The following is a 24,656-nucleotide window of genomic DNA, read 5'->3' on the forward strand; positions in this document are numbered from 1 at the left end:
ATTTAAAAAAAAACTGTTTGTGTTGCGAAACACTCGTAAACAGCATTACTAGCAATCCGAGGTTTTACTGTATATGAATAAAGAGTATTTATTTGTAGAATTTTTAAATGGAAACTAAGAATTTCCCAAATTTTTGTCATTTATAATGTTTTTTCATTTATAGAGCAAAAAGTAAAAAACCCAGAGGTGATTAAATGCCACCAAAAGAAAGCTCTATCTGTCACAAAAAAAAATAAGTTAATTTTGGTACAGTGTTGCATGAATGAGTAATTGTCGTTCAAAGTATGACCGTGCTTAAAGCTGAAAAATGGTGCGGGGTGAAAGAGCCAGACTTAAGGTGATTAAACTCCCAACTTTCTGCAATAATTGATGGCTAACAGTGTACAAGACTCTGCTATTCTAATTATTTATAAAGTACCAAAAATAAAAGCTAAGTGCCAAAAATGAAATCATAGCAAAATAAAAATGGCAATTTGTATATTTTATACTCTATTTCTGTTCACAGCTTGAAGCTGGCATGGCGCTGGAGAATTATGATCAGCCTGTTGTACTAAGAGATGAAAATAAAAGGAGAAGAAGAAAAATGAGACCCCACTCAGCTGCAACATCCAACGTGTTCTCCATGGAGCTTATACCAATAGAATTCATTCTGCCCACTAGCCATAAGAATAGCAAGGCTCCAGATACAATTCTCTTGGAAATTGCTGGAAATTGCACAGTTGAACAGATGAAAGCACAAGTGTGGATGAATGCAATAGAGAAAAGTCACAATAGTGAGTTCTACCACAGACTTAGTCCAGACCAGTTCCTCTTGCAGTATCAGAAAAAAGGCCAGTGGTATGAAATATATGACAAACATCAGGTGATTCAAACTTTAGACTGCATAATGTACTGGAAGGTTTTACAAAAAACTGTAGGAAAGATTTATATCATCCAAAAGCAAAAGCCCTCTGAAGAGACAGTGGAGTACCAGAAAAAGTTAAATTATCTAATTGGCTATGATGTGACAGATGTCAGCAATGTACATGATGATGAACTAGAATTCACCCGCCGTAGACTAGTCACTCCACGTATGATTGAACTTGTTAAAAGAGATGCCAGGCTATATTCTATGGACCCTTGGGTAACATCAATGCCACTTTCAGAGCATTTGTCTAAAAAACTTTCTTCCAATAATATTTTCATAATTATACACAAGGGCATGACAAGCCATACAATCAGGGTTTCCATTGATGACACACCAGATGAAGTACTTCAGTCCTTCTTTACAAAAATGGCCAAGAAGAAATCATTGCTGGACATTTCAGAGGAACACAGTGAGCAAGATTTTGTACTAAGAGTTTGTGGGAGAGATGAGTACATTATTGGCAACTCGCCACTTAAAGATTTTTTTTACATAAGACAATGTATTAAGAGTGCAGATGAGATCCATTTTGTTCTTGATCTCCCTCCTGATCCATCTGAAGACATTGTCCAGAAAGAAGAGTGGCCTTTGGTTGATGACTGCACTGGAGTAACAGGTTATCACGAACAGCTTACCATTGAGGGAAAAGACCATGAGAAGATATTTACAATATCTCTTTGGGATTGCAATAGAAAGTTCAGAGTAAAAATTATTGGAATTGATATCCCAGTTTTGCCAAGAAATACTGAACTTATAGTGTTTGTTGAAGCCAACATTCAGCATGGACAGCAAGTGCTTTCCCAAAGGAGGACATCTTGTAAGCCATTTACAGAAGAAGTTCTTTGGAACACATGGCTTGAATTTGATATAAAAATCAAAGATTTGCCTAAAGGAGCCCTTCTGAATCTACAGATTATTTGCTGTAAGGCTCAGACTGTCTCAAACAAAGGAACTCCCCATGCATCAGACGCTACTGGCTCAGACTCAAAATGTAAAAACCAGCTTCTTTACTATGTAAACCTGTTATTAATTGATCACAGATTCTTATTAAGACAGGGGGAATTTGTCCTTCACATGTGGAAAATACCTGGTAAAGGGGAAGAGCAAGGAAGTATTAATGCAGATAAACTGACTTCTGCCACTAACCCCGATAAAGATACTTCAATGGCCATTTCTCTTAGTCTAGACAAATACTGCCATCCGGTAGCCCTTCCTAAACACAAGTCCGTGTCTGATCCTGAACTTGACAGGGCAAGGTCTGAAATGCCCAACCAGCTACGGAAGCAGCTTGAAGAAATTATATCCACAGATCCCCTGCATCCCTTGACACCAGAAGACCAAGAGCTCATGTGGCATTTTAGATATGAAGTTATGAAGCACCCAGAGGCTTACCCTAAACTGCTAAATTCAGTAAAGTGGGGAGATCAGGAGATGGTGGCCAAAACATATCAGCTATTAAATAAAAGGGAAGCATGGGATGACTGCTCTCTGGATGTCGGCCTAACAATTCAGCTACTTGATTGCAACTTTTCTGATGAAAATGTACGGGCCATGGCAGTTCAGAAACTGGAGTGTTTGCAGAATGATGAAGTCCTTCATTATCTTCTACAGCTGGTACAGGTAATCCATACTTTGCATAAAAGCACATGTAGTTTCTTAGTACCTCTTTTTATTTGCATGAGTACAAAGGCTTACTAATATTTTATCAGTATGCAGCTTTGTTTCCTTGGCATACTGTAGATGCTTTTATTATTCATTTATAAACATAGTATTTCTTTATAAACTCGATACACACCTCAAAACTCGCCACCTAAGTGTATCATCACCGCGCCAACACAACCCCTCCCCCAGCTGCTACTTAAATGTATGAATAAATAAATAAGAAGGTGAATATAAATCTGCCCATCCAAATAACCATAAAATATCACCTTGTAGCGCTAAATTAGTGTAAAAAATATAATCACATTAAAATTACCCCTCAAACAATAATTTGTGTTTCTCACGAAAACATATCTAGAACCAGATATAAAAAAATATAGATTTGTGAGTAACAAACTCAATGTGATAATCTCAAAATAATAATACAATGCAAGTGTTTATATCCTTTAAAACAAAAACAATAGTCCATAGGAAAAAAATCTGAAAAATCAAATCCTTTTCATGTGCAAATCTTATCAGTGTCCATATAGTAATGGTAAAGCCTTCACCACACACACCATCAGTGTCCGTGACCCCCCTCGTCGGAGCACTCACCAGCTGCGGCGCCCAGCACTCTCGTGCCAAGCTAGATGGGCGTTAGGTCTCTCAAACGATGACAGCAGATATTCAGCACTCAATGTATATTCTCCTTTAAGGCTTCAATAGAGCTACCCCTCAAAGTACCTCAGAAAGAAACACAGAGACCTCCTATAGTGCAACACTGTAAAAGATCTTTAATTCCAAAATTAAAATCCACTCATTAATGCACTCACATGGACACAGCTTGAACGAAAGCACTTTAAAATCACTCCACTCCTTAGTAACAGCGCACTCTACTCCAAGGCATTGGTGGTCACAGTGGATACTGGTTAGATTAGTAGCACAGATACTTTCTCTCACCCTTCCTTCTGCTGTTAGATACCTCACAGCGGAGCTCACAGTTTAAACACAGCGCCACAATCTCCCAGTTCTGTTCCTCGTGTTAGAGGAGGTGTCTAACACGAGGAACAGAACTGGGAGATTGTGGCGCTGTGGATGATAAAATCAGGATTGGATGATAAAATCAGAAGAGCTTCCCCTCATTTCAGAGCTTCCCCTCAGATCTACAGCGACTGCACTTCCAAGTGCACTTGTAGTGCAAACTTGATTTGCCTTTCAGAAATAACCCCCACTGTCACCTTGCCCATGCACGGGAAGGTAACAGGATCTCTGGAAAGGAGCTGATGCTAAGATCAGGACATCAATTACCCGGTCATCTGAAACTGCTCCTATGCTCCCCACTCCCAAAAGTGTTGAGTATTTCCCCCAACTGCGAAGTAGAAAGGTGCCTGTGTCTTTTTAAATTTAAAGAGCAAAATATTAGACCCATTTCTTATGTGTAGAACCAACTCATACCACGGTGAAGAACACATGGACAAACGTTTTGATAAAGTGAGAGACTGAGATGCAGTAATGGTAATGTAATGTTGTCTATTGTAATAAATACCTCAAAAAATATTTTGCCCCTTTTGCTTCAAATTTATTTTACCTAACTAACTGTGATGGATGATAGTTTAAAATTTAGATCAGCAGAGAATATCTGGTGATCCTACCAGTGCATATTATTTTTGTTCAGAACAGCACAGTAGTGTCACGTTGGCGGTTAAGAAGATTACCAAGTTTTCATTCTAAAATAAATGAAGATTAATGAAAATAAATAACTATTAGTTTTATGGGCTTTTTGTAAAGGAATTTTATAGATATTTAGAAGGATATTCTTTTTTCAACAAATTCTCAAATGACCGCCAGAGCATTTATCGTGCTCTATGTGGTCCCAGCCAAATGACAAGAACACACTGCACTGACCTGGTCAGTACACGTCACAATCTGGGAATGAGCCACATATCCCCCATTAAGTTGCAGAGGACTTGGGAAAAGATTACATGAAGTTAATGAGGAGCTACATTCTCCTAATAAAAAAATGCAATAAAAATAGACCCATGCGCATTTAAAAAAAAACACACTTTTTTGGAACGCTAAGAACTATGTGTACAGTAAGAAAATGTTGCCTAAGGTGAAATCCGTCTGCATGCTAGTATTTTGACGGTTACATTTATTGTAGACTTCGGCCCAAAAAAATATCTGGCAGCCTCACTGAACAGAAATTTATACAACTGTTCTAATTTTTCCATTGTATTGGCTTGTAAAAAAATATGTTGATTCAGTTCTCTTCATTTTCTTTCTCATGTACAGGCTGTTAAGTTTGAGCCATACCATGACAGTGCTCTATCAAGGTTCCTGTTGAAGCGTGCATTGAGAGTAAGCTATGGATGGTGACTTATTTTATTTTTCATGCATATATATCTCGGCAAGTCAATTTCTTAGGTATGGTGCAGCTTCCTAGCTACCGTATATAACAGGGATATGCAATTAGCGGACCTCCAGCTGTTGCAGAGCTACAAGTCCCATGAGGCATCGCAAGACTCTGACAGCCACAAGCATGACACCCAGAGGCAGAGGCATGATGGGACTTGTAGTTTTGCAACAGCTGGAGGTCTGCTAATTGCATATCCCTGGTATATAAAATGTAATGTCCATCCTTGCAGTGAATAGCAATTGGATTCTGTAGTTGCACAGAAGTGGACAGCTGCAAGTAATGTTAACCTCAGAGCTCCTGGCAATAATCTCTGAGCTCCTGGCAATGCTGATCAATATTTTGTATTTCTGCTTGAAACTCCCACCAATCTATAATAGCATGGTACATGCAGGCAGATGGAAAATGTACCTAAAAGGGAAACTTTAGTTAATTTTTTTTTTCTTTTCCATAAACATTTTTATTAGAAATAGCAATCTGCACAACACCGAGTTCAAAAGCAGTAGCACTTAAATGATAGTCACGCTCAGAGAAAACTCAGGAGACCATAATAGAGTACATATGAGGAGTAAAGAAGTATTTTAGGCACTTTACACATATATTGCATGGCATAAGCACATCTTGTCCTTTTAAATACCAGTAAGTAAAGGGGAAGGAAAAAAGAAAGACGAGAAAGAAGTAAAAAAAAAAAAAATATATATATATATATATATATATATACAGTGGATATAAAAAGTCTGCACATCCCTGTTAAAATGTCAGGTTTCTGTGATGTAAAATAATGAGACAAAGATAAATTATTTCAGAACTTTTTCCACCTTTAATGTGACTTATAAAATGTACAACTCAGTTGAACAAGAAACTGAAATCTTTTAGGTGGAGGGGAAAAAAAATAATAAACTAAAATAATACGGCTGCATAAGTGTGCACACCCTTACACTAATACTTTGTTGAAGCACCTTTTGATTTTATTCCAGCACTCAGTCTTTTTGCGTATGAGTCTATCAGCATGGCATATCTCAGTGGCGGTGCGTCCATGAGGGCGCACGGACGCTGCCCCCTTTCTCCAGCCACCCCCTCTGTGACCAATTGAAAGATTCATGCATAGCATGAATCTATCCATGGCCGCCGCTGCCACCTTTTTGTGCGCCGGGTGCCTGAATTACAGTGGCAGGGGGTATTTTTGAAGCACCTGATTAGAGTCATATCTTCTAATAGGGTCAAAAAAAGGTGACCTGCAAGCGCCATGCTTGTTGTTCGCAGTTCACCTAGGTGTGTTAGAACAGCGAATTGATATTCACTTTCCTAACACTGAACTGCCTCTCTGCCAATCAGATGCTTGGGTCTGTTACCCGTCACCTGATTGGCTGAAACGACAGGCGCTGTGATTGGACAACTATCAGGAGGAGAGGATGGGAGGGGACACATGGAGGACACTGCTCGGCCTCACCCGCTGACCCACCGACACAGGGTAAGTGCCGGGCGGGGGGGGGGGGGGGGGTCACAGTGGCGGCATTCGATGGGCACAGTGGAAGCATTTGATGGACACAGTGGCAGCATTTGATGGGCACAGTGGCTGGGTTTGATGGGCACAGTGGCTGGGTTTGATAAGCACAGTGGCTGTGTTTGATGGACACAGTGGCTGCAATTGATGGGTTTTTTTTCAGAATTTTTCAGGTTGTTTGCGCCCCCCCCCCCAGCAAAAAAAAATTTGAGCACCAGCTGCCACTGGCACATCTTTTTGGCAATATTTGCTCACTCTTCTTTGCACAAACGCTCCAAATCTGTCAGATTGCGAAGGCATCTCCTGTGCACAGCCCTCTTCAGATCACCCTACAGATTTTCAGTCTGATTCAGGTCTGGGCTCTGGTTGAGCCCTTCCAAAATTTTAATCATCTTATGGTGAAGCCAGTCCTTTGTTGATTTGGATGTATGCTTTAGTCGTTAGTTAGTTTTCTTCTCGTCATTTCATCAATTTTGGAGGGACGTCTAGTTCTTGGTAATGTCACTGTTGTGCCATATTTTCTCCACTTGAGGATAACTGTGTTCCATGGTATATTAACTTTTAACAATGCTTTGGAAGCTCTCTGCGGACCATGGCTTTTGCTGTAGGATGCGACTAAGAAAATGTCAGGACCTACTAGAACAGCTGAACTTTATTTGGGGTTAATCAGAGGCCCTTTAAATGATGGCAGGTGTGTACTGACTCCTACTTAACATGAGTTTGAATGTGATTGCTTGTAAACCACTACAGGTAAACCTAGATTAAGGCTTACCTGTAGGTCCAAGAAATATCTCCTAAACCTACACGGTTTAGGAGATATTTGCCGAAAGACAGGCGATGCATAGTAGTCCATTATGCTTTACCTTTGCAGGGAATGAAAGAGGAAGTAAACCCTCTTTAATTCTGAACACAGCTACATCCCCAGTTATAAGAGGGTGTGCACACTTATCCAACCACATCATTTTAGATTTACATTTTTACTACCTCTACCTAAAAGATTTCAGTTTGCTGTTCAATTTACTTGTGCATTTTATAGGTCACATTAAAGGTGGAAAAAGTTCTGAAATGATTTATCTCTTTCACTTTTTTACATCACAGAAACATCACAGACTGACATTTTAACTGGTTCCCGACGCCGATGTATGTTGGCAGAATGGCATGGCTACGCAAATGGGTGTACCTGTCTGTCCCTTTGAATTTGCTGCCGTGCCATCGCGTGCACGCCGGGAGCTCCATGAGTAGAATTGCAGGTCCCGCGGACTCAATATCCGTGGGGATACCCGCGATCGTCTCACGAAGAGGAAGAACGGGGAGATGCTAATGTAAACAAGCATCTCCCGTTCTGCCTAGTGACAGTGTCACTGATCTCTGCTCCCTGTGATCGGGAGCGATGATCAGTGATGTACCACACACAACCCCTTCCCCCTACAGTTAGAACACATCCCTAGGACACACTTAACCCCTACAGCACCACCTAGTGTTAACTCCTTCACTGCCAGTCATATTTACACAGTAATCAATGCAATTTTAATCGCACTGATCGATGTATAAATGTGAATGGTTCCAAAATCTCGCCAAAATTGTCCGACATGTCCGCCATAATGTCGCAGTCACGATAAAAATTTCTGATCACTGCCATTATTAGTAAAAAAAAATTTTTTTTTTAAAACTGCCATAAAACTATCCCCTATTTTGTAGACGCTATACATTTTGCGCAAACCAATCAATAAACGCTTTTTACCAAAAATATGTAGAAGAATACGTATTGGCCTAAACTGAGGGAAAAAAATATTTTTTTTATATATTTTTGGGGGATATTTATTATAGCAAAAGTATTGTTTTTTTTTTTTTTTCAAAATTGTCGCTCTTTTTTTATTTATAGCGCAAAAAATAAAAACTGTAGAGGTGATCAAATACCACCAAAAGAAAGCTCTATTTGAGGGGTAAAAAAATAAGTCAATTTTGTTTGGGAGCCACTTCGCATGACAATTGTCAGTTAAAATAACGCAGTGCCGAATCGCAAAAAGTGCTCTGGTCTTTGGCCAGCAAAATGGTCCGGGGCTTAAGTAGTTAATAGGTGTGTGTAGACTTTTTATATCTTTTTTTTTTTCAAAATAGCCAAAAATGAAAAATGACTGTAAATGAAACGTGGCTAAACACGAGTTACTGCGTTTAGCCACGGTTATAAGCGATTGGCGTTTGAAATGCCTTTAAACTCAGCGTCTGAACCCATTTGTTTGCGTTACCAAAAAGCCTCTAAACTCAACTGCCTAGAAACAACTATAAACAGCCTTGTGTACATGTACTAATAAGATAACATAGAGGAGAGTTTAAACTGCTCCTAAACGTCAATTTAGCAGCAGCAGTGTACATGAGGATTTAGAGAAGTTAAAGGGGAGTTCCACAGAAATGCATAGATATGATAACAAAACAATATTTTTCCTTGCTGGTAGTTATAATATAGTTTCTTTCAATTTACTGCATGAACAAAAATCTGTTTTAAAGGCAATTTTCAAAATGTCGTTCTTTTTGCAGAGCAAGAGAATAGGTCACTTCTTGTTCTGGTTTCTGAGAAGTGAGATTGCGCAGTCAATGCATTATCAGCAGAGGTTTGCTGTCATCCTGGAAGCTTACCTAAGAGGTTGCGGAACTGCTATGCTAAATGACTTCATTAAACAGGTTCAGATTACTGAAGTCTTACATAAAGTCACCATGGAGATTAAAAGTGTCTCTGCTGAGAAGTACGATGTTACCTCACAAGGTAAATGCTGATTACTGTTTCTTTGTAGGTTGCATAAAGCACAGTTCAACAGACCTTCTGTGATTCAAATTGGCCAATGAGCAGCAGATTATAAATTATATATGCCATCCAAGTTATGCCTAGACATTTGATTGTTTGCCACCTATGTAGACTTGAAGCATAACTAATGCCACGTACACACGACCGGACTTTTTGACAGCAAAGGTCCGACGGAACAAGTCCGTCGGACAATTCGATCGTGTGTGGGCTCCATCGAACCTTTGCTTGCCAAAAATATGGTGGACTTAGAAATAGAACATGTTTTAAATTTTCCCACCGGAACTCCGCCGGACCGAGAAATCCATTCGTGTATATGCTAGTCCGACGGACAAAAACGGACGCTAGGGCAGCTATTGGCTACTGGCTATGAACTTCCTTATTCTAGTCCGGTCATATGTCATCCCGTTCAAATCCGTCAGACTTTGGTGTGATTGTGTGTGGCCAAGTCCGTTCATTTGGAAAGTCCGTCGGAACTCCGCCGAAAGTCAGTCGGAAAGACCGTTGGGCCTAGTCCCTTGAAAAGTCCGGTCTTGTGTATGCGGCATTAAAAATGTATTTTTAACTTTGTATGGAGGGAGAAAGATTATAATACACATCAGGTTTTTATTGTTGTTCGTGCCCCCATTAGGGCGATTCACCCTCTCTATTTGTCCTGCTTACCATTATCTTCGAAAGTGAAAGAAAATCCTAAAAACGGTAATAGAGGTGAAATCTTTCAAAGAGGACACTGGTTGTGGTGACTGATGACAACTGGAGATTCCCTCTCTTTGAAGAGATTTCCTCTTACTTCTTGTTTAGACTATGGGACAGAAAGTGAAGGGAAATCCCCTGTAAATGGGATACAGAAAACCCGACAAGGGTTATAACCCTCCCTTACTCTATCCAAAATGAAAAAAATTGCATTTAAGTCTAGTTTAAAGAGTAATTCCAATTTTGTTGAAAAAAAACCCCTCTGGGTGATCAATGTTAAGTGTATACCGCGTACACACGATCGGACTTTCCGCCAACAAAACCATGGATTTTTGTTCAAAGGTTATTGGCTCAAACTTGTCTTGCATACACATGGTCACACAAATGTTGGCCAACAATTTCGAACATGGGAACGCGTTGACATACAAGACGTATGACAAGCCGAGAACAAGTAAATTCAATGACCAGTGCGACTCCTTTTGCTTGATTCCGAGCACGCGTGAACTTTTGTGCGACGGACTTGTGTACACACGAACGGACTTTCCGACAACAAAGTTTTGTTGGCGGAAAATTTGAGAACCTGCTATCAAACATTTGTTGGCGGAAAGTCCGACAGCAAATGTTTGATGGAGCATACTTTACGACAACAAGCTCACATCCAACATTTCCCGTCGGATATCCGACCGTGTGTACGCAGTATCAAGATTGTAAGGATTTTAAAAAAACTTTGTAGTAGATTCCTACCTTTAGTTGCAGTTAAAAATAGCTATTGGTTTCACCGGACTAATCACTCATTTTGACTCGAAGGGGCTGGTTCATTATGAATTAGCTGATGTACGTTCTGTCTTCTAATGAGAAAAGCTGCAGTGTCTGACACACTTTAGAAGTGATTTAACTCTCGGGAAGTATCTCATCAAAACATATATTTCTGTTGAAAGGGGTGCCTAAAATCTGGCTTGTATTTATTGGAAACTGAAAATCAGTGAACCAATAACACAAGCAGTAAATTATGTTTTTTGGAGACCAGCTGTATACAGATGCCTCCAGGTTACCATACTGCATTGAATATTGGAGAACATTAATAGATCTGCCTGAATAGGAAAGATAATTGTATTTTGTTATGAATGAATTTTCCATAGATATTAACCTTTCACTGGCAACAGAATACGTACATGCAGCTGCAGGAAAAGTGGGGTTTAATGCCCAGCAGCCCCATATGTCTGCAGCTGCTTTGAAATCAAAAATTGTATATGAGGGAGAATTCCGTTGATATCACTTTTCTGTGCAAAGATATTTTGGATACCTTCAACAGTTTTTTTTTTTAGTATATGAAACTAATTCTTAGTTAATGAGTGTGAATTATTTGATTATTAAAAGATAAACTCTAGATAATGGGGGACATTTATCAAAACTGTAGAATCTGGAGCAGATGTGCATGGCAACCATTCAGCTTCTATTTTCAGCTTGTTTAGTTAAACCGGAGTTGCAAGCAAAAATTTAACTCCTTAGAAAACAAAACCACACCCCACCACCCTCGTTTTTGGATATATATATACTTTTTTTCATACCTCTTCTACTTTCTTTGGGCTTCTGTCCCATAGGGCCGCGGTGACATAGTCACTTCCATGGTTTTATTTTGCCCACCTCCTTCCCCCTTGTCGCCTTCTGGGACCTTTGTGTGTCCCAGAAGACGAGGGAACCATTCAAAAAGCACTGGGAGACTTGCACATGCGCAGTAGGAAACAGGCTGTGAAGCCGCAAGGATTCGCTTCCTGTTTTCCTTAGTAGGGATGCCGGCGCCTGTAGCCGGAGCCGATGGGCGGGTCGGCTTCGGGTGTCGACATCGTGGGCTCCCTGGACAGGTAAGTGTCCGTATATTAAAAGTCAGCAGCTCCAGTATTTGTAGCTGCTAACTTTTAATTATTTTTTCACCCAGGCTGGTACTCCTCTTTAAGCTTTGAAAGTGAAATATAGAAGCTAATTGGTTGCCACGCCCAGCCACTCCAGATTCTGGCTGCTCCAGTTTTGATAAATCTCTTTCAATTTGTTTTAGTTTTGGATTGATTGGAATTGGCACTTTGGTCAGGTGAATAAAAATCAACCAAGCACAGGGACACAGGTATAAAAAAAAAATCAATGGAGTTGCAATCACTCTGGGGCAGCACAGTGGTGTAGTGGTTAGCACTCTCACCTAGCAGTAAGAAGGGTCGCTGGTTCGTATCCCAACCATGACACTACCTGCCTGGAGTTTGCATGTTCTCCCTGTGCCTGCATGGGTTTCCTCCGGGTACTCCGGTTTCCTCCCACAATCCAAAGACATGCAGGTAAGTTAATTGTCTTCTGTCCAAAATTGGCCCTAGTATATGAATGGGGACCTTGGATTGTGGGCTCCTTGAGGGTAGGGACAGACATGAGTGTTCAATGTACAAGGATAGGGACAATTGCAGACACTCACTCAGGTTGGACTGGTGTCTTTATTCAACCTAACTAACTATGAAACTATGAAACTCTGCCCAACAATAGAAAAATGTTGTGATTGAATTCTTCTTTAAAGAGGAGCTACAGTATTCCAGAAGAATTTTAAATAAACACTTTTGTTCTTCTTAATTATCGCTCTTCCCACATTGGGTATTGTTATAAATAATAATGGTATGTCAAATATTTAATTCCCTACCTGAACTGGTACTCTTGAACAGCTGGTTAGTGGCCATGTCATCTACTGGCATCTGAAGCCACCAGCTGTTCTCTTCCTGTATTTTGTACAGCTGGCTACATAGCATGCATATCCTGATCTCGCGCATGCGCGGTAACAACACTGTGCGAGGCAGCAGAGGATGCCCATTGACTCCTGAGCTTTATGACACCAATATCCCAAGAGTCAAAGTGCCAGGAATTTTAAATAAAAAAGGTACTTATGCCAAAGTAAATAAAAAGTAATTTCCAAATATTTTAGACAGAGGCTATAGCTACTAATAGGAACATGGTTGTTAGGTAGGGTGAAGCTCCGCTTTAAGGAATACGGATGCATGATAAACTAATTTACTGGATACTATATTTGTATTGTGTTGAGTTTTTGAGGCATTTTGTCATATTACTTTTCAGTTATCGCACAACTACGCCAAAAGCTTGAAAAACTCCAGGGATCTCTACTTCCAGAAAGCTTTAGAGTGCCCTATGACCCTGGACTGAGAGCTGGTGCATTGGTTGTAAGTCAAACATAACTTCATCAAATTTGTTTTCTTTGACAGGCCTGACATCCCTCTCTAAAGGGGGACTTAATGCTTTGCACCATACCATTGTTATTGGCTATTTTCTATTGTTTTTAATCACTTCAAAATTGGGCCAATTCTGAATTTTCTCACATACATGTAAAAATGTACCTTTTTTTTATGCAAGAAAATTACTTAGACACCCCCCATTACCACAACATTATACATATATTTTTAATCAGAGGCACTGGAAGAAAAATTGTGGTTGTTGTATTTTTTTATGTCACAGCAGTTTATCAAACGCAGATTTTTCAGGAAAAAATACACTGAATTTTAGTGCACACAAACACAATATAATACCCAATTTTTTGTTAATCCCTCTTTTCAGGCATACTGACCAGCTAGGCCATGGCACACCTCAGGCCTTGGTTCTTAGGAGTATCGCATTTCTCATTTGAAGACTGACTACAAATAAAAGATAATGTTACTCCAAGTAAATAGATACCTAACATGTCTCATGATAAAATTGCACATACAAGTGGAATGACAACAAACTACAGTACATTAAATTATCCATAGGTGACATCTTAAAAGCCTTTACAGGTTAACAATTTAGCCCCAGGTCACACCAGTGTGACTTATCATGCGATTTGATCGTTTCAAATCGCATGACAAGCTGCACCCTATTGTCTGCAATTGAAGCAGTGAAATATTTTTGAAAGTAGTTCCTGTACTACTTTTTGCAAGTTCAGGTGCGACTTGCATAGACATCTGTGCATGAAGTCGCACAGATGTCTACTAAGATGCACCTGAAGTCGTACTGACTTCGGGACTTTGAAATTGTGCGACTTTAAGCGAAGTCGCATGATTTAAAAGTCGAATTTAGTGTGACGGAAGCCTTAGACTAAGTTCATACTGGCATTAAAACACCTCTCAAACGCCTATGAAAATGATAGAATGGACAGCTGTTCACACTATCAAAACATGAAGCGTTAGCGTCACGTTGCTTCAAAACTGAAGCCTTATGTCGAGTTAGGAGGCGTTTAAAGCCTCTCAACGCCTATCATTCAAGTCTATGGTAATGCCTCACAAACGCTGTGTCAGGAAGTTGTGGGGCATTAAGATTAACTTATCAACTAATGGAATAGGCGTTTGTGGAGCAGTTTTAATGCGCCTTAATGCTCATCAAACGCTTCAAAACTTCCCATAGGGCATTTGGGGCACATTTTTAAGTCCTCATTACACTTGTAAAACACCAGTCTAAAGCCGATACTAAAGCTTATTAAAGCAAGTCCAACGCCCATACTAACGCTCTAGGAGTTACAGAGGAGGTCTAGAGATAGAATTATTGCTCTCACTCTGATGTTCGCGGAAATACCTCACACGTGTGGTGACATTGGGGTTTACATATGCGTGAGGGACCTACGTCGTGCATGTGAGCACTGATGGACAAGTGGTTAAATTCCAAGTGAACATCATTTTAAACATGTTATTTTAATGAACAAACAGATTTAGGAGAAGATCTGCATTCCTTTCCATATTTTTGGAGCTAAACATGATGTAGTTTGAAGTAAATGGATGCAATTTCATTAACATCCGGCTGCCCATAGATGAAACATAGGTCCCAAAGCAAACTATTAAAAGATCCCTAAAGGTGACCAAAAAAGCCAATGGCTGCAGTGCTGATCTTTGTATTCTGACAGCGAAGGAATCCGCCCACTGACAGAATACAATAGTGTAGTGGGAAGGATTCCCCTACCTACCTTATGGATGGATGTGGAAATCTGTTCAGTTGATTTCATTCTGACCGCTGGTTGACCAAAAAAAAGGAGCCATGTATGGCCAGCTTAATGCAGACCCCCTCAGCCCCCTCCAAATAATTACCTGAACCCCATCTCTGTCCAGCAATGTAGGATTGTTTTGGCTGCTCTGGACTCCCCTCCTTATTGGCTGAAACAGCAGTACGGCTCCATTGGCTCCCGCTGCTGTCAATCAAAGTCAGTCAGGCAATAAGGAGAGAGAGAGAGGGGGGCAAGGCTGGGCAAGCTGCTTGCTGTGGGGGCACACATCAGGAGGGAGGGGCAAGGAGCACCAAAGAGGGACCTGAGAATAGGAGGATTGAGGCTGCTCTGTGCAATTCCACTGCACAGGGTAGGTGAGTATAACATGTTTATTATTTTTAACAAAACATTTGACTTTAGTTTCACTTTAAGGCCCCATGGCATGGTAAAATGGCTATCAGGTTGATTATTCACTTTCAGGGGTATAACTTTATTAATAAAAACAAAAAAGAGAAGGTGATCCTGGGAGCTCTGCACCATCAAGGAAACGAGAGAGTTACTCGCCTATAATAATATGAGAAGGGTGTAGTCAAAAATTCTAATGTAAAATAATATAAAAGAAAATATAAACACTCCTTATGAAATACCTCTACAAAGGTTTATTGGCATATACAATGCAGAAAAGTCAGCATCAGAACCCAAAAACCCTCCCAATGATATAACCTCCCATGTGAACCCCACTACACATAGCAACCCTAACCAGTAATAACCCTCCCTAAATGCAACCTTCTTAATAATTAAGGATGAGCTCCAGTATGTTCGTCCACCCCACGTGCAGAGCCCATCAGGAAGTCGGCACCGCGCTGTGCTAATCACAGGCAGTGAGACATTGTCCCGATGCGTGACTGTAGAGATCGGGGAAATGTCTCGCAGCCTGTGATTAGCGCAACGCAGTGCCGACTTCTTGGCTGGCTCTGCACGTGGGGTGTACGAACACGCCGGAGCTCATCCTTACTAATAATGAATCCTCCAGTGAGAGCTGGTGTCTCTCTCCCCCAGAGCCCCCAACTCGCTGCCTATCTACCTGCACACAAAAATAAAACATAAAAGTAATAAATAAATGTGACTTGCCTGTACCCTGAGGAGCCAGGATCCCACCATAAAACCACGATGGGTAAATGAGGCGCTAAAGCTCTACACAGTAGAGGCCAGAATCCAGGGCCTGTCTTGCAAGCCTATAACACATATGACCCAAAAAAAGTGATGTTGAGAAAAGAGTCCGTAGATAGTAAATCCGGTTCCATGACCCAAAATGTTAGTCAAAAACAAAAAACAGTGTCATATACGGGTAAGACCATAACCGGCCGTATAGAAACAATGGACTGTAATATGAAGAAAAATAACCAAGTTCATATACTGGGATAATGTGATGTGCCCATAGGCTGCTTGATAGCCATGTGAGTTCTATAGCTCTATCCGTTTGAGATGCAAAAATCCGCTGTTCATATCAAAAGCAGTTAAAGTCAATGCTGTGGGGAATAGAGCTATGATATGCAATAGCAGGAGAAAACCATCAAATCCAGCTGAGTGTTATATAATGTAGACCAGAGATGCCCAACCTTTTGAAGAGCAAAGGCCACTTAAGTGACTTGGAAGCCACAATGAGTGGAGCGGGGGGATGACAGGTCTGTGTCCACTCTGCATATGGAGAGCAGACACGGACACAGCCCACTCTACCCTATGGGCCCTTAGATCCGATGGGTCCTCTTCTGGCTTTTTTTAGGGAATCGGATTGGAGGTAGGCGGTGCAACTGCGGATCAGTTTGAAAGCAACCCAGTAACCACTGCAGAACAGATATGCCCATATTTGGTATCACTCCACCAGTGACAGGAGCTGATGCTATACTGGAAGCATCGGCTTATGTGGCTCTGCTTCGCAGCTGCTTGCTTACTCTACTGCCAGCATCATTCACAACACTGATGCTCTGGGATGACGGATTGGCAATCCGCGATCTGGGCTTGCCAACCAGCCATCCCAGAGCAGGAGGTCGCGGGCCATATCAGATAGCTCTGCGGGACACAACAGATGGCTCTGCGGGCCACATATGTTCCCCGGGCCACTGGTTGGGCACCCCTGATGTAGACTCTCTAATTTTTTAAGGTCCGGCTTGTAGGACTAGGATGGTCCCAAGTTGTGGGTAAGCCTTCCCCTGTGTCAGCATACAGCTGATATGACCATTGGCAGGAATCCTAGGGTCTGTGATATCTATGGTCCATCCAAAATCTGCTCATTCTGCTGTGGTATGTCTCAACTGCTCTCCAGAGGGTAAGTATCCTGGGGTGTCGGTTCTCGTTGCAGTCTCAAATTAAAAAATCAATCATAAAAAATCCAGAACAGGTTGTGCAGAAACACAGGGAGGAGGGGGGCCGTCCCTATGTTTTGTGCTGCCCACCAGAACTTTGTCAGGACATACAAGACCGTGAGCTGTCTCCAGGTTAAATCAGAGCTAAATCCCACCCCTTCTAATCCTAAAGTTACCCGGGATTCAGGTCCATAATCATCTCACTAGGAGTATTACAATAACACTAGCTAAGATACACATAAAATGCTTCGTAGGTAAGATCAATATTACTAATACCCACCCCACATATCGGGGGGTAGGTTGAAACAAAACAAGTATGTACAAAAAATTAATTAGCTCTCAATCGTGGACAAGAAACTCGGTACCATCCAGATAGGTGTATATATACACATCCATAATGGATCTATATCCCCTTCACTCGAGCAGCTAAGAGGGTAACAATACGACATGAGTCATACCATTGGTTTAGCAAGAATACCAGGAGCCTGAGGAACAGGGAAGTTCTTTCCAATATTAGTCCCAAGAACAGGGACGGTGACATGTAACCAATTATATATGGATAGGCCTTAATTAATGTGGTACAGATCTGCTTTACTGAATAATCAGAGGCCTTACTAAACCCTGATGTCTTTTGCATACATTGCAGTTGGAGATCAGGGCGATTGAATCACCAATCCCTGGCTTTTCTGTCTCCTTGCCTAGGGGCTTAGAACATAACCCTAGATGTATAAATACCGTATATAGTTTTGCGCTATTACCTCCATAAATCACTAAATGCTGCTATGATGAAAGTGTACAAACAGCTACTGAAACCAATAAATAAGTAAGTGTGAAATTCATTAATACAAAAATATAATAAAAATGTGCAAATTAAGTGTCCAGAAATATAAAGTTTCCCAAAATTCACAATCTTGTGTTAGAAAAAACAAAGTGAAAAGAAATGATATATCCTCTTGTTCTTCTTCAAATACCGTTGTGCATCACCACTCCTGGAAACAATATATCTTCTTCTCCTTCCAAAAAACAACAATCCACCTTCATAATATTGTGCACCACACCCAGTGCTTTACAAGAATGACTCACCAGAATTTCTTGACCTTAATTAGTACAAGATCTAAAAGAGCTTTTACCAATTCTTAATATAAAACTCCTCCATTTATCTTCAAAAATTTTAATTACACTCAAAAGGAAAGGGAGAAAAGCACTCTTCATAGTGTTCTACCATTTAACACATTTATTTAACGACTTTTTGAGATGTGTTGTTTACAAGTTAAAAACATTTTTTTTTTGCTAGAAAATTAATTAGAACCCCCAAGCATTATATATATTTTTTTCTAGCACCCTAGAGAATAAAATGGCAGCCGTTACAATACTTTCTGTCACACCGTATTTGCACAGCTGTCTTACAAGTGCACTTTTTTGGGGAAAAAAAACACTTTTTTTAATTAAAAAATAAGACACCAGTAAAGTTAGCCTGATTTTTTTTTTTTTTTTTTATTGTGAAAGATAATGTTACGTCAAGTAAATTTATACCCAACATGTCCCACTTCAAAATTGTGGAATGGCGACAAATATTTACCCTTAAAAATCTCCATAGGTGACGAAATTCTACAGGTTGCATGTTTCGAGTTACAGAGGAGGTCTAGGGCTAGAATTATTGCTCATATCTCATATTTACACTAAAATGCAATAAAAAAAATCAAATTTTTGTCACTTAAAATATATATTTTTTGAAAATGCCCCTTTAAGAGCTATGGGCGGAAGTCACGTTTTGATGTCGCTTCCCCCCGCAATGTTATGGAGATGGGTGGGGGCCATCTTCCCCTCACTTGTCTCCGTGCCACAGAGGAGAAAGGATCCGATTGCTGCCGACGGCTCTGGTAAGTTGCAGAGGGCACCGCAGCATGGCAGGAGGGAAAGGGGCCCACTCCCGTAGCCGTTAAGAGTGATCTTGCGGCCGCAGAGACCACTCTTATCGGAAAGCAGACTGCCGGCTGAAGAAGAGGATACCGGGGTTATGGCAGCTAGCTGCAGCCATAACAACGATATTCCTCTTCAAACTTAGGATGTATATCGGCGTGCGACGGTCCGTAAGTGGTTAAAAATATCTTAAATTGATGCACTCATCTCAAAACTATACAATTAGAAAATCTGATCAAATCAATTCACAGGACTCCAGGCTGCTCACTCTGCTTGGTAATCTATTGCAGGAATACCAAAGTAACTATGGGGTTTATTTACTAAAGGCAAACCCACTTTGCACTACAAGTGCACTTGGAAGTAAAGTTGCTGTAGATCTGAGGGGGACATGCAAGGAAAATAAAAAAAAATGAATTTTTGCTTGTACATGATTGGATGATAAAATCAGCAGAGCTTCCCCTCATTTCAGATCTTCCCCTCAGATCTAAAGCAACTGAACTTCCAAGTGCACTTCCAAAACCATTGACTCCACTTCCAAAACTGCTGACGCATTTCATTGTGGACGAAACAATTAGTTATGCAATCGTTTACCAAGTGGAGCAAGTAGTCTTGAGTCCTGTTAATTGATTTGATTCATTGCCTAGATGTAGCAAATCTGCCATTGGCTACTCACAGGAAAGAAAGCCACTAAGAACATGTTACCTTGCTAACAGTGAAAGGGGCAATAGGCTGTATATTAGAAATGTTTCCATTAGATTCAGCACAGTAATTTATTAGGTATGTGAGCAGTAAGGTTGAAATAAAACCCCTGTCCATTCTGTAATTAGCTTAATAGTTGTAGACATGCATTTGTGAAGTGTGAAGGTCTGCCTACTATAATCATATGATCACTCCCTGGTTTAAAATATAAACTGCATCCCAGTGCCATGCCTTTAGATTTGCAGCACCCTTGAGTTATTAACTTCTTGTTTTAATTGTTTTTGTCCTACAAGGTAGAAAAATGCAAGGTAATGGCCTCAAAAAAGAAACCCTTATGGCTGGAATTTAAATGTGCAGACCCAACTGCTTTGTCAAATGAAACCATTGGAATTATATTTAAACATGGGGATGACCTCCGGCAAGACATGCTCATTTTACAGGTACTTAGTGTATTCAGTTAAAGGTACTTTGTTTCGTTTTGTGTAAAAATGACAAATTGCACCCCATCCAAGTGTCTGTACGTTCCGTGTGTGTTCCTAATAACCATCCTGAAGCTTTATTTTATTCAATAGTCTTTTTAGATAAACCAGTCTGAATCTTCTATTTTTCAGGTGCATTATGAAAGAGAACAAAATGCTCTTTTTTTTTTTTTTTAAATACTTTTGCTAACTGAGTGATATACAGCTTTTCCCAGTAGCCATAGATTCTGTCACATCCCTGTAGCAGGATGTCCATAGGGCCTGCTAAAAAAATGTTTATTTGCATAGGGCAGTACATAATGTATAAAGTCCCTAGCTGTTACACAATGCTTCCAATGCAAGAAGAAAGTAACTTATCCTAGATTCACTGTTTTAGGTGCAGGTAAACCATAATAGCGAATTTCTTGTATTAGCTCCCCTTTGGTCTGGTAATATACCATTCAAAGTGTTTTGTTACAGTATATCTCTGTTCGACAAAATACCAGTTGAAAATAGGGAGTGGAAATCTTCCTGTGCGCTTTGTGTGTACTGTACTGTTCTCGGTTGCTCACAGTTTTTTTTTTTATAAAATGCAGAACACTTCTTCCTATGTTATTGAGATGAGGAAAAGGGAAGTGTTTTGTAGACCTAAAATACTTCCTTCCACAAATATATGTATAATATTCGTGCATACAGTATGTAACCACTCAATGCACATGAATATCAATATCTGCCAAAATACAATTTGTCAAAAGTCTGTAGCAAAGTCCCAGAATAAAGTCAGGGGGGAGCAATTCCTGCAACACAGCAGAAACACATTTTGGGAAGCTGATCCATCCACAGCATGTGAAAAAAATAAACAAAAAGGGTGCAGGAATTAAAAGACTGTATAAATGTATTCACACAAATGGTATCACTCACATGTATATTGCTTGCATCCAGCCTGAAAGCGCAGGAGAATTGCTGTAAGGCCCCATTCACACTTGTGCAACTTAAAAATCATGCCATTTCCATTGCGACTTTACTGTGCAACTGAAACTGAACTGAAAAATGTATTAGGTTTCTTTATTTTCTAATAAATTCCAAATTTTCAGAATGATTGGAATTCGAAACGGTCGATTCAAATTATGTGTGAAGAATAGCTGGTTGTTAAGAAGCGTGCTGGGAAGCCGGCCGCCATGTCCTTAACAACCAATGACTCATCAGCTGTCAGCGGGCTTTCCCACTGACACCTGAATGTAAGAAAAAAGAATGCCGGAAATAAAATAAAAAAACAGCATGTGGCCCCCATGCATACAACTCCAAAAGTTTTTGCAAAAACAGCATGAGGTCCCCCCCAAACTCCATACCAGACCAGATTTTGGGGTCCAAAGTCGCATAAGTCACACAAGTATGAATGGGGCCTAAACAATGTACCAAAGACTCCATGGTGATTGGCATTAGATGTTGTTAAACATCACACCTCATTCAAATAAACACAGTGAGCTTCTTCAAAGCACCTCCTTTTATTCACTTGGATAACTTTCTAGTTACCTTCCATTGTGTTAAACCAGTAGAATTTGTTAAAAACAAAGTTTATTTTCTGAAAAACTAAATATTTCATTTATTTTTGTAATTTTAAAGTGGATGTAAAGCCTCTCCTTTACTCAGTGAAGTGAACAGTCTCAGATGATGCACAGAAAATAAACAAATCTCCCAACATACGTTTTAAATGCATATCTACTGTCTTCAGCTTGCTATATTCTTTAGAATTCTTAAATCGTGTTAGAATTTTTATTTCCTCATTCAGCAGTAGGAGTATAGTCTAGGCATACACTGTGTGACAGCTGATTGGAAGAAAGGCACCCACCCCCCCACTCCGCATAGGCAGAAGAACGAAGATACTTGCAGAGCTGTGCTGTGACATGACAAGCTCTGTGCTAATCTATATATAGCACCTTCCCCGACACAAATTTCAGGCAGGTTTTATCTTCTGTCTCTGAGAACTTGTCAGAAGTTGTACTGATAACAGAGGAACGAAACAGCAGAAAGACACAGGACTCAGGGCTTTGGAGAGAGATAAACATTACAGATATATGTGCCTTGGTCAAATTTCATGAATTGGGTTAATATCCACTTTAATTCTAATAGAGTTATAGCAGTATGAGAGATTCAACATTAAAAAACTCTTCATCTTGGCTACCTCCCTAAAAATGACAGGGAACTACAACGTACTTCCATGGTAAAAAGAAGTCGAATAGAATTGGGATCGCCTTAATGTTTCTGTTTGTATGCTCACTTAATTTAGAAGCTGCTATACCTGTATAAATCAACCTTATATGTTGCTGTGATCCCACTGATGCTGATCAAATTCCCCTAACATATAAAGAGGTTTAACAAATGCAATAAACAATATACTATGATTTATTACATCTTTAACGATACAAAATAATAACCTATGATCTGGTCATTTTTGCCTTTTATCATAAGATTTCACATGTAGCAATTTGCATAGTAAAATCCAATCTTTTTTTTTATAGTTTGTTCTCATTTAAAGGGGTTGTAAAGGTAAATGTTTTTTCACCTTAATGCATTCTATGCATTAAGGTGAAAAACATCTGACAGTGCCTGCGCCCCCAGCCCCCCGTTTTACTTTCCTCACCCCTCGAAAATCCCGCGCTCGTCCCCCGACGTCCTTTCCACCGTTTAGCCTGGCCGCTGATTGACTGGAGTGGATGGATGGAAAGCAGTGCAGCCATTGGCTCGCGCTGCTGTCAATAACATCCACTGACGCGGAGCGCCGGGGGCGGGGCCGTGTGATAGAGCGAGCGGCTATAGCCACCGGCTGTATCACGGGAGCGCGCCCGCAGATGCTTCTCACCATGCGAGGGAGCTCGCATGAATGTGAGAAGCACCTGCAGGAGAAAGCCGAGACAGCCACCGAGGGACCCCAGAAGAGCAGGTTCGGGGCCACTCTGTGCAAAACAAGCTGCACAGTGGAGGTAAGTATAACATGTTTGTTATTTAAAAAAAAAAAAAATAATTCACTTTACAATCCCTTTAATATATTTCATAAACTGTTACATCTTTTTTTTATATATATTTTACCTTTTGTTTAATCCCCTTGTAATTTAGGTAAATAACTGTCATTCTCCTGCTTTATCACCTATTGGAGAATAATCTACTTTATTTTATGTAATGCGCAAACAGGATTGGTTAAGAAAAGTGAGGCTCCACATCAGGCCCGGACGGGATCCTTCTTTTTCCAACCAGTGCCCTTAGTTAGCATCATCTGAACTTTTACATCACTTTCAATTTTTTCTCTCCTAATCCCCACCACTCATCCATGAACCGGTTTACCGTGTTTGACCCCCACGCTTCAGGACAGATTTCCACTCTGTATCTCACAGTGCTTTCAAAGCTTTTCCCTAGGCCCCCACCCTATGTTAGTAAATGGGAGGGAGTCTAAACTCTGTATCATTGTTCAACCAAACGTTTGTACTTATATTGGCATGCCACCAGTTCCTGTTCAGTCAATGTTGACGCACAGGAAACCTCATTCAAGGTTCTCTCCTACTGGTACCTGGTCCCAACTCGCATCCTTAAATATGAATCGCACTAGCTGAATGCTTTTGGGGCTGCAAGGATTTAGAAATGCCTGCATGTCTGGTGAATGTGCTCCATAGATTGCAGGTTTAGGACAGAAGTTTTTGCTGTTCTCTCTGAGCTGAGCAAGACTATTGCTCCAGATCCCAGTATCACTATACTCAATCTACATTCCCCAAATGTAATCACTGGCCAGTTCAATCTTCTGCAAATTATTACAGCAACCAGACAGGCAATGGTAGCCTGGAAAACCCCCACGTTTAGCTTAATGGAAGTGGCAGATTGACAATAGCATGGCAAGATTGATGCCACCCTACACGACCATATTCCCAAATTTACCAAACTTTGGCAAACATGGATAGACAACTTTCTTCCTGAGAATTTGGATCACACGTTGCTCGAGCTTTAATGTCATGCTGCTATTGGTTGGTGCCATTAAGGCCCTTCTCCCTCTGACACAGGCCCCCCTTCCTCCCCAGCTCTTTCTCCCCTACCACTTAATTGCTTATCTTTTCTATCCCCACCTGTTTTCTTATTATTTTTGGGATGTCCTCATTTTTGCATATACCATCCTCACTGTACTCATTGGTTAATGATGTATAGGTTTCTAACTGTCTGTATGCTTATTTGGCCTAAATCCGTAGGCCTCAGCCTTGTGATTGCTGTCAGTGTTTTCAAATGTGAGCTCTTTC

The 24,656-nt window shown here is 40.4% G+C and overlaps 1 protein-coding gene across 2 annotated transcripts in view; it reads left to right on the top strand.

The window, feature by feature from the left end:
- PIK3CG (phosphatidylinositol-4,5-bisphosphate 3-kinase catalytic subunit gamma) overlaps positions 1-24,656 on the top strand; it is an 84,817-nt gene that overhangs the window by 28,606 nt on the left and 31,555 nt on the right. For both annotated transcript variants that reach the window (XM_077471656.1, XM_077471657.1), the window contains exons 2-6: positions 506-2,524; positions 4,835-4,900; positions 8,995-9,220; positions 13,052-13,155; positions 20,215-20,361. In XM_077471656.1, coding sequence (XP_077327782.1) covers positions 506-2,524; positions 4,835-4,900; positions 8,995-9,220; positions 13,052-13,155; positions 20,215-20,361 — 2,562 coding nt within the window. The remainder of the gene's footprint in view (positions 1-505; positions 2,525-4,834; positions 4,901-8,994; positions 9,221-13,051; positions 13,156-20,214; positions 20,362-24,656) is intronic.

This window comes from Lithobates pipiens, unplaced genomic scaffold (assembly GCF_037356315.1).
Source record: "Lithobates pipiens isolate NorthernLeopardFrog02 unplaced genomic scaffold, aLitPip1_a1.2 Scaffold_8, whole genome shotgun sequence".
NCBI lineage: Eukaryota > Metazoa > Chordata > Amphibia > Anura > Ranidae > Lithobates > Lithobates pipiens.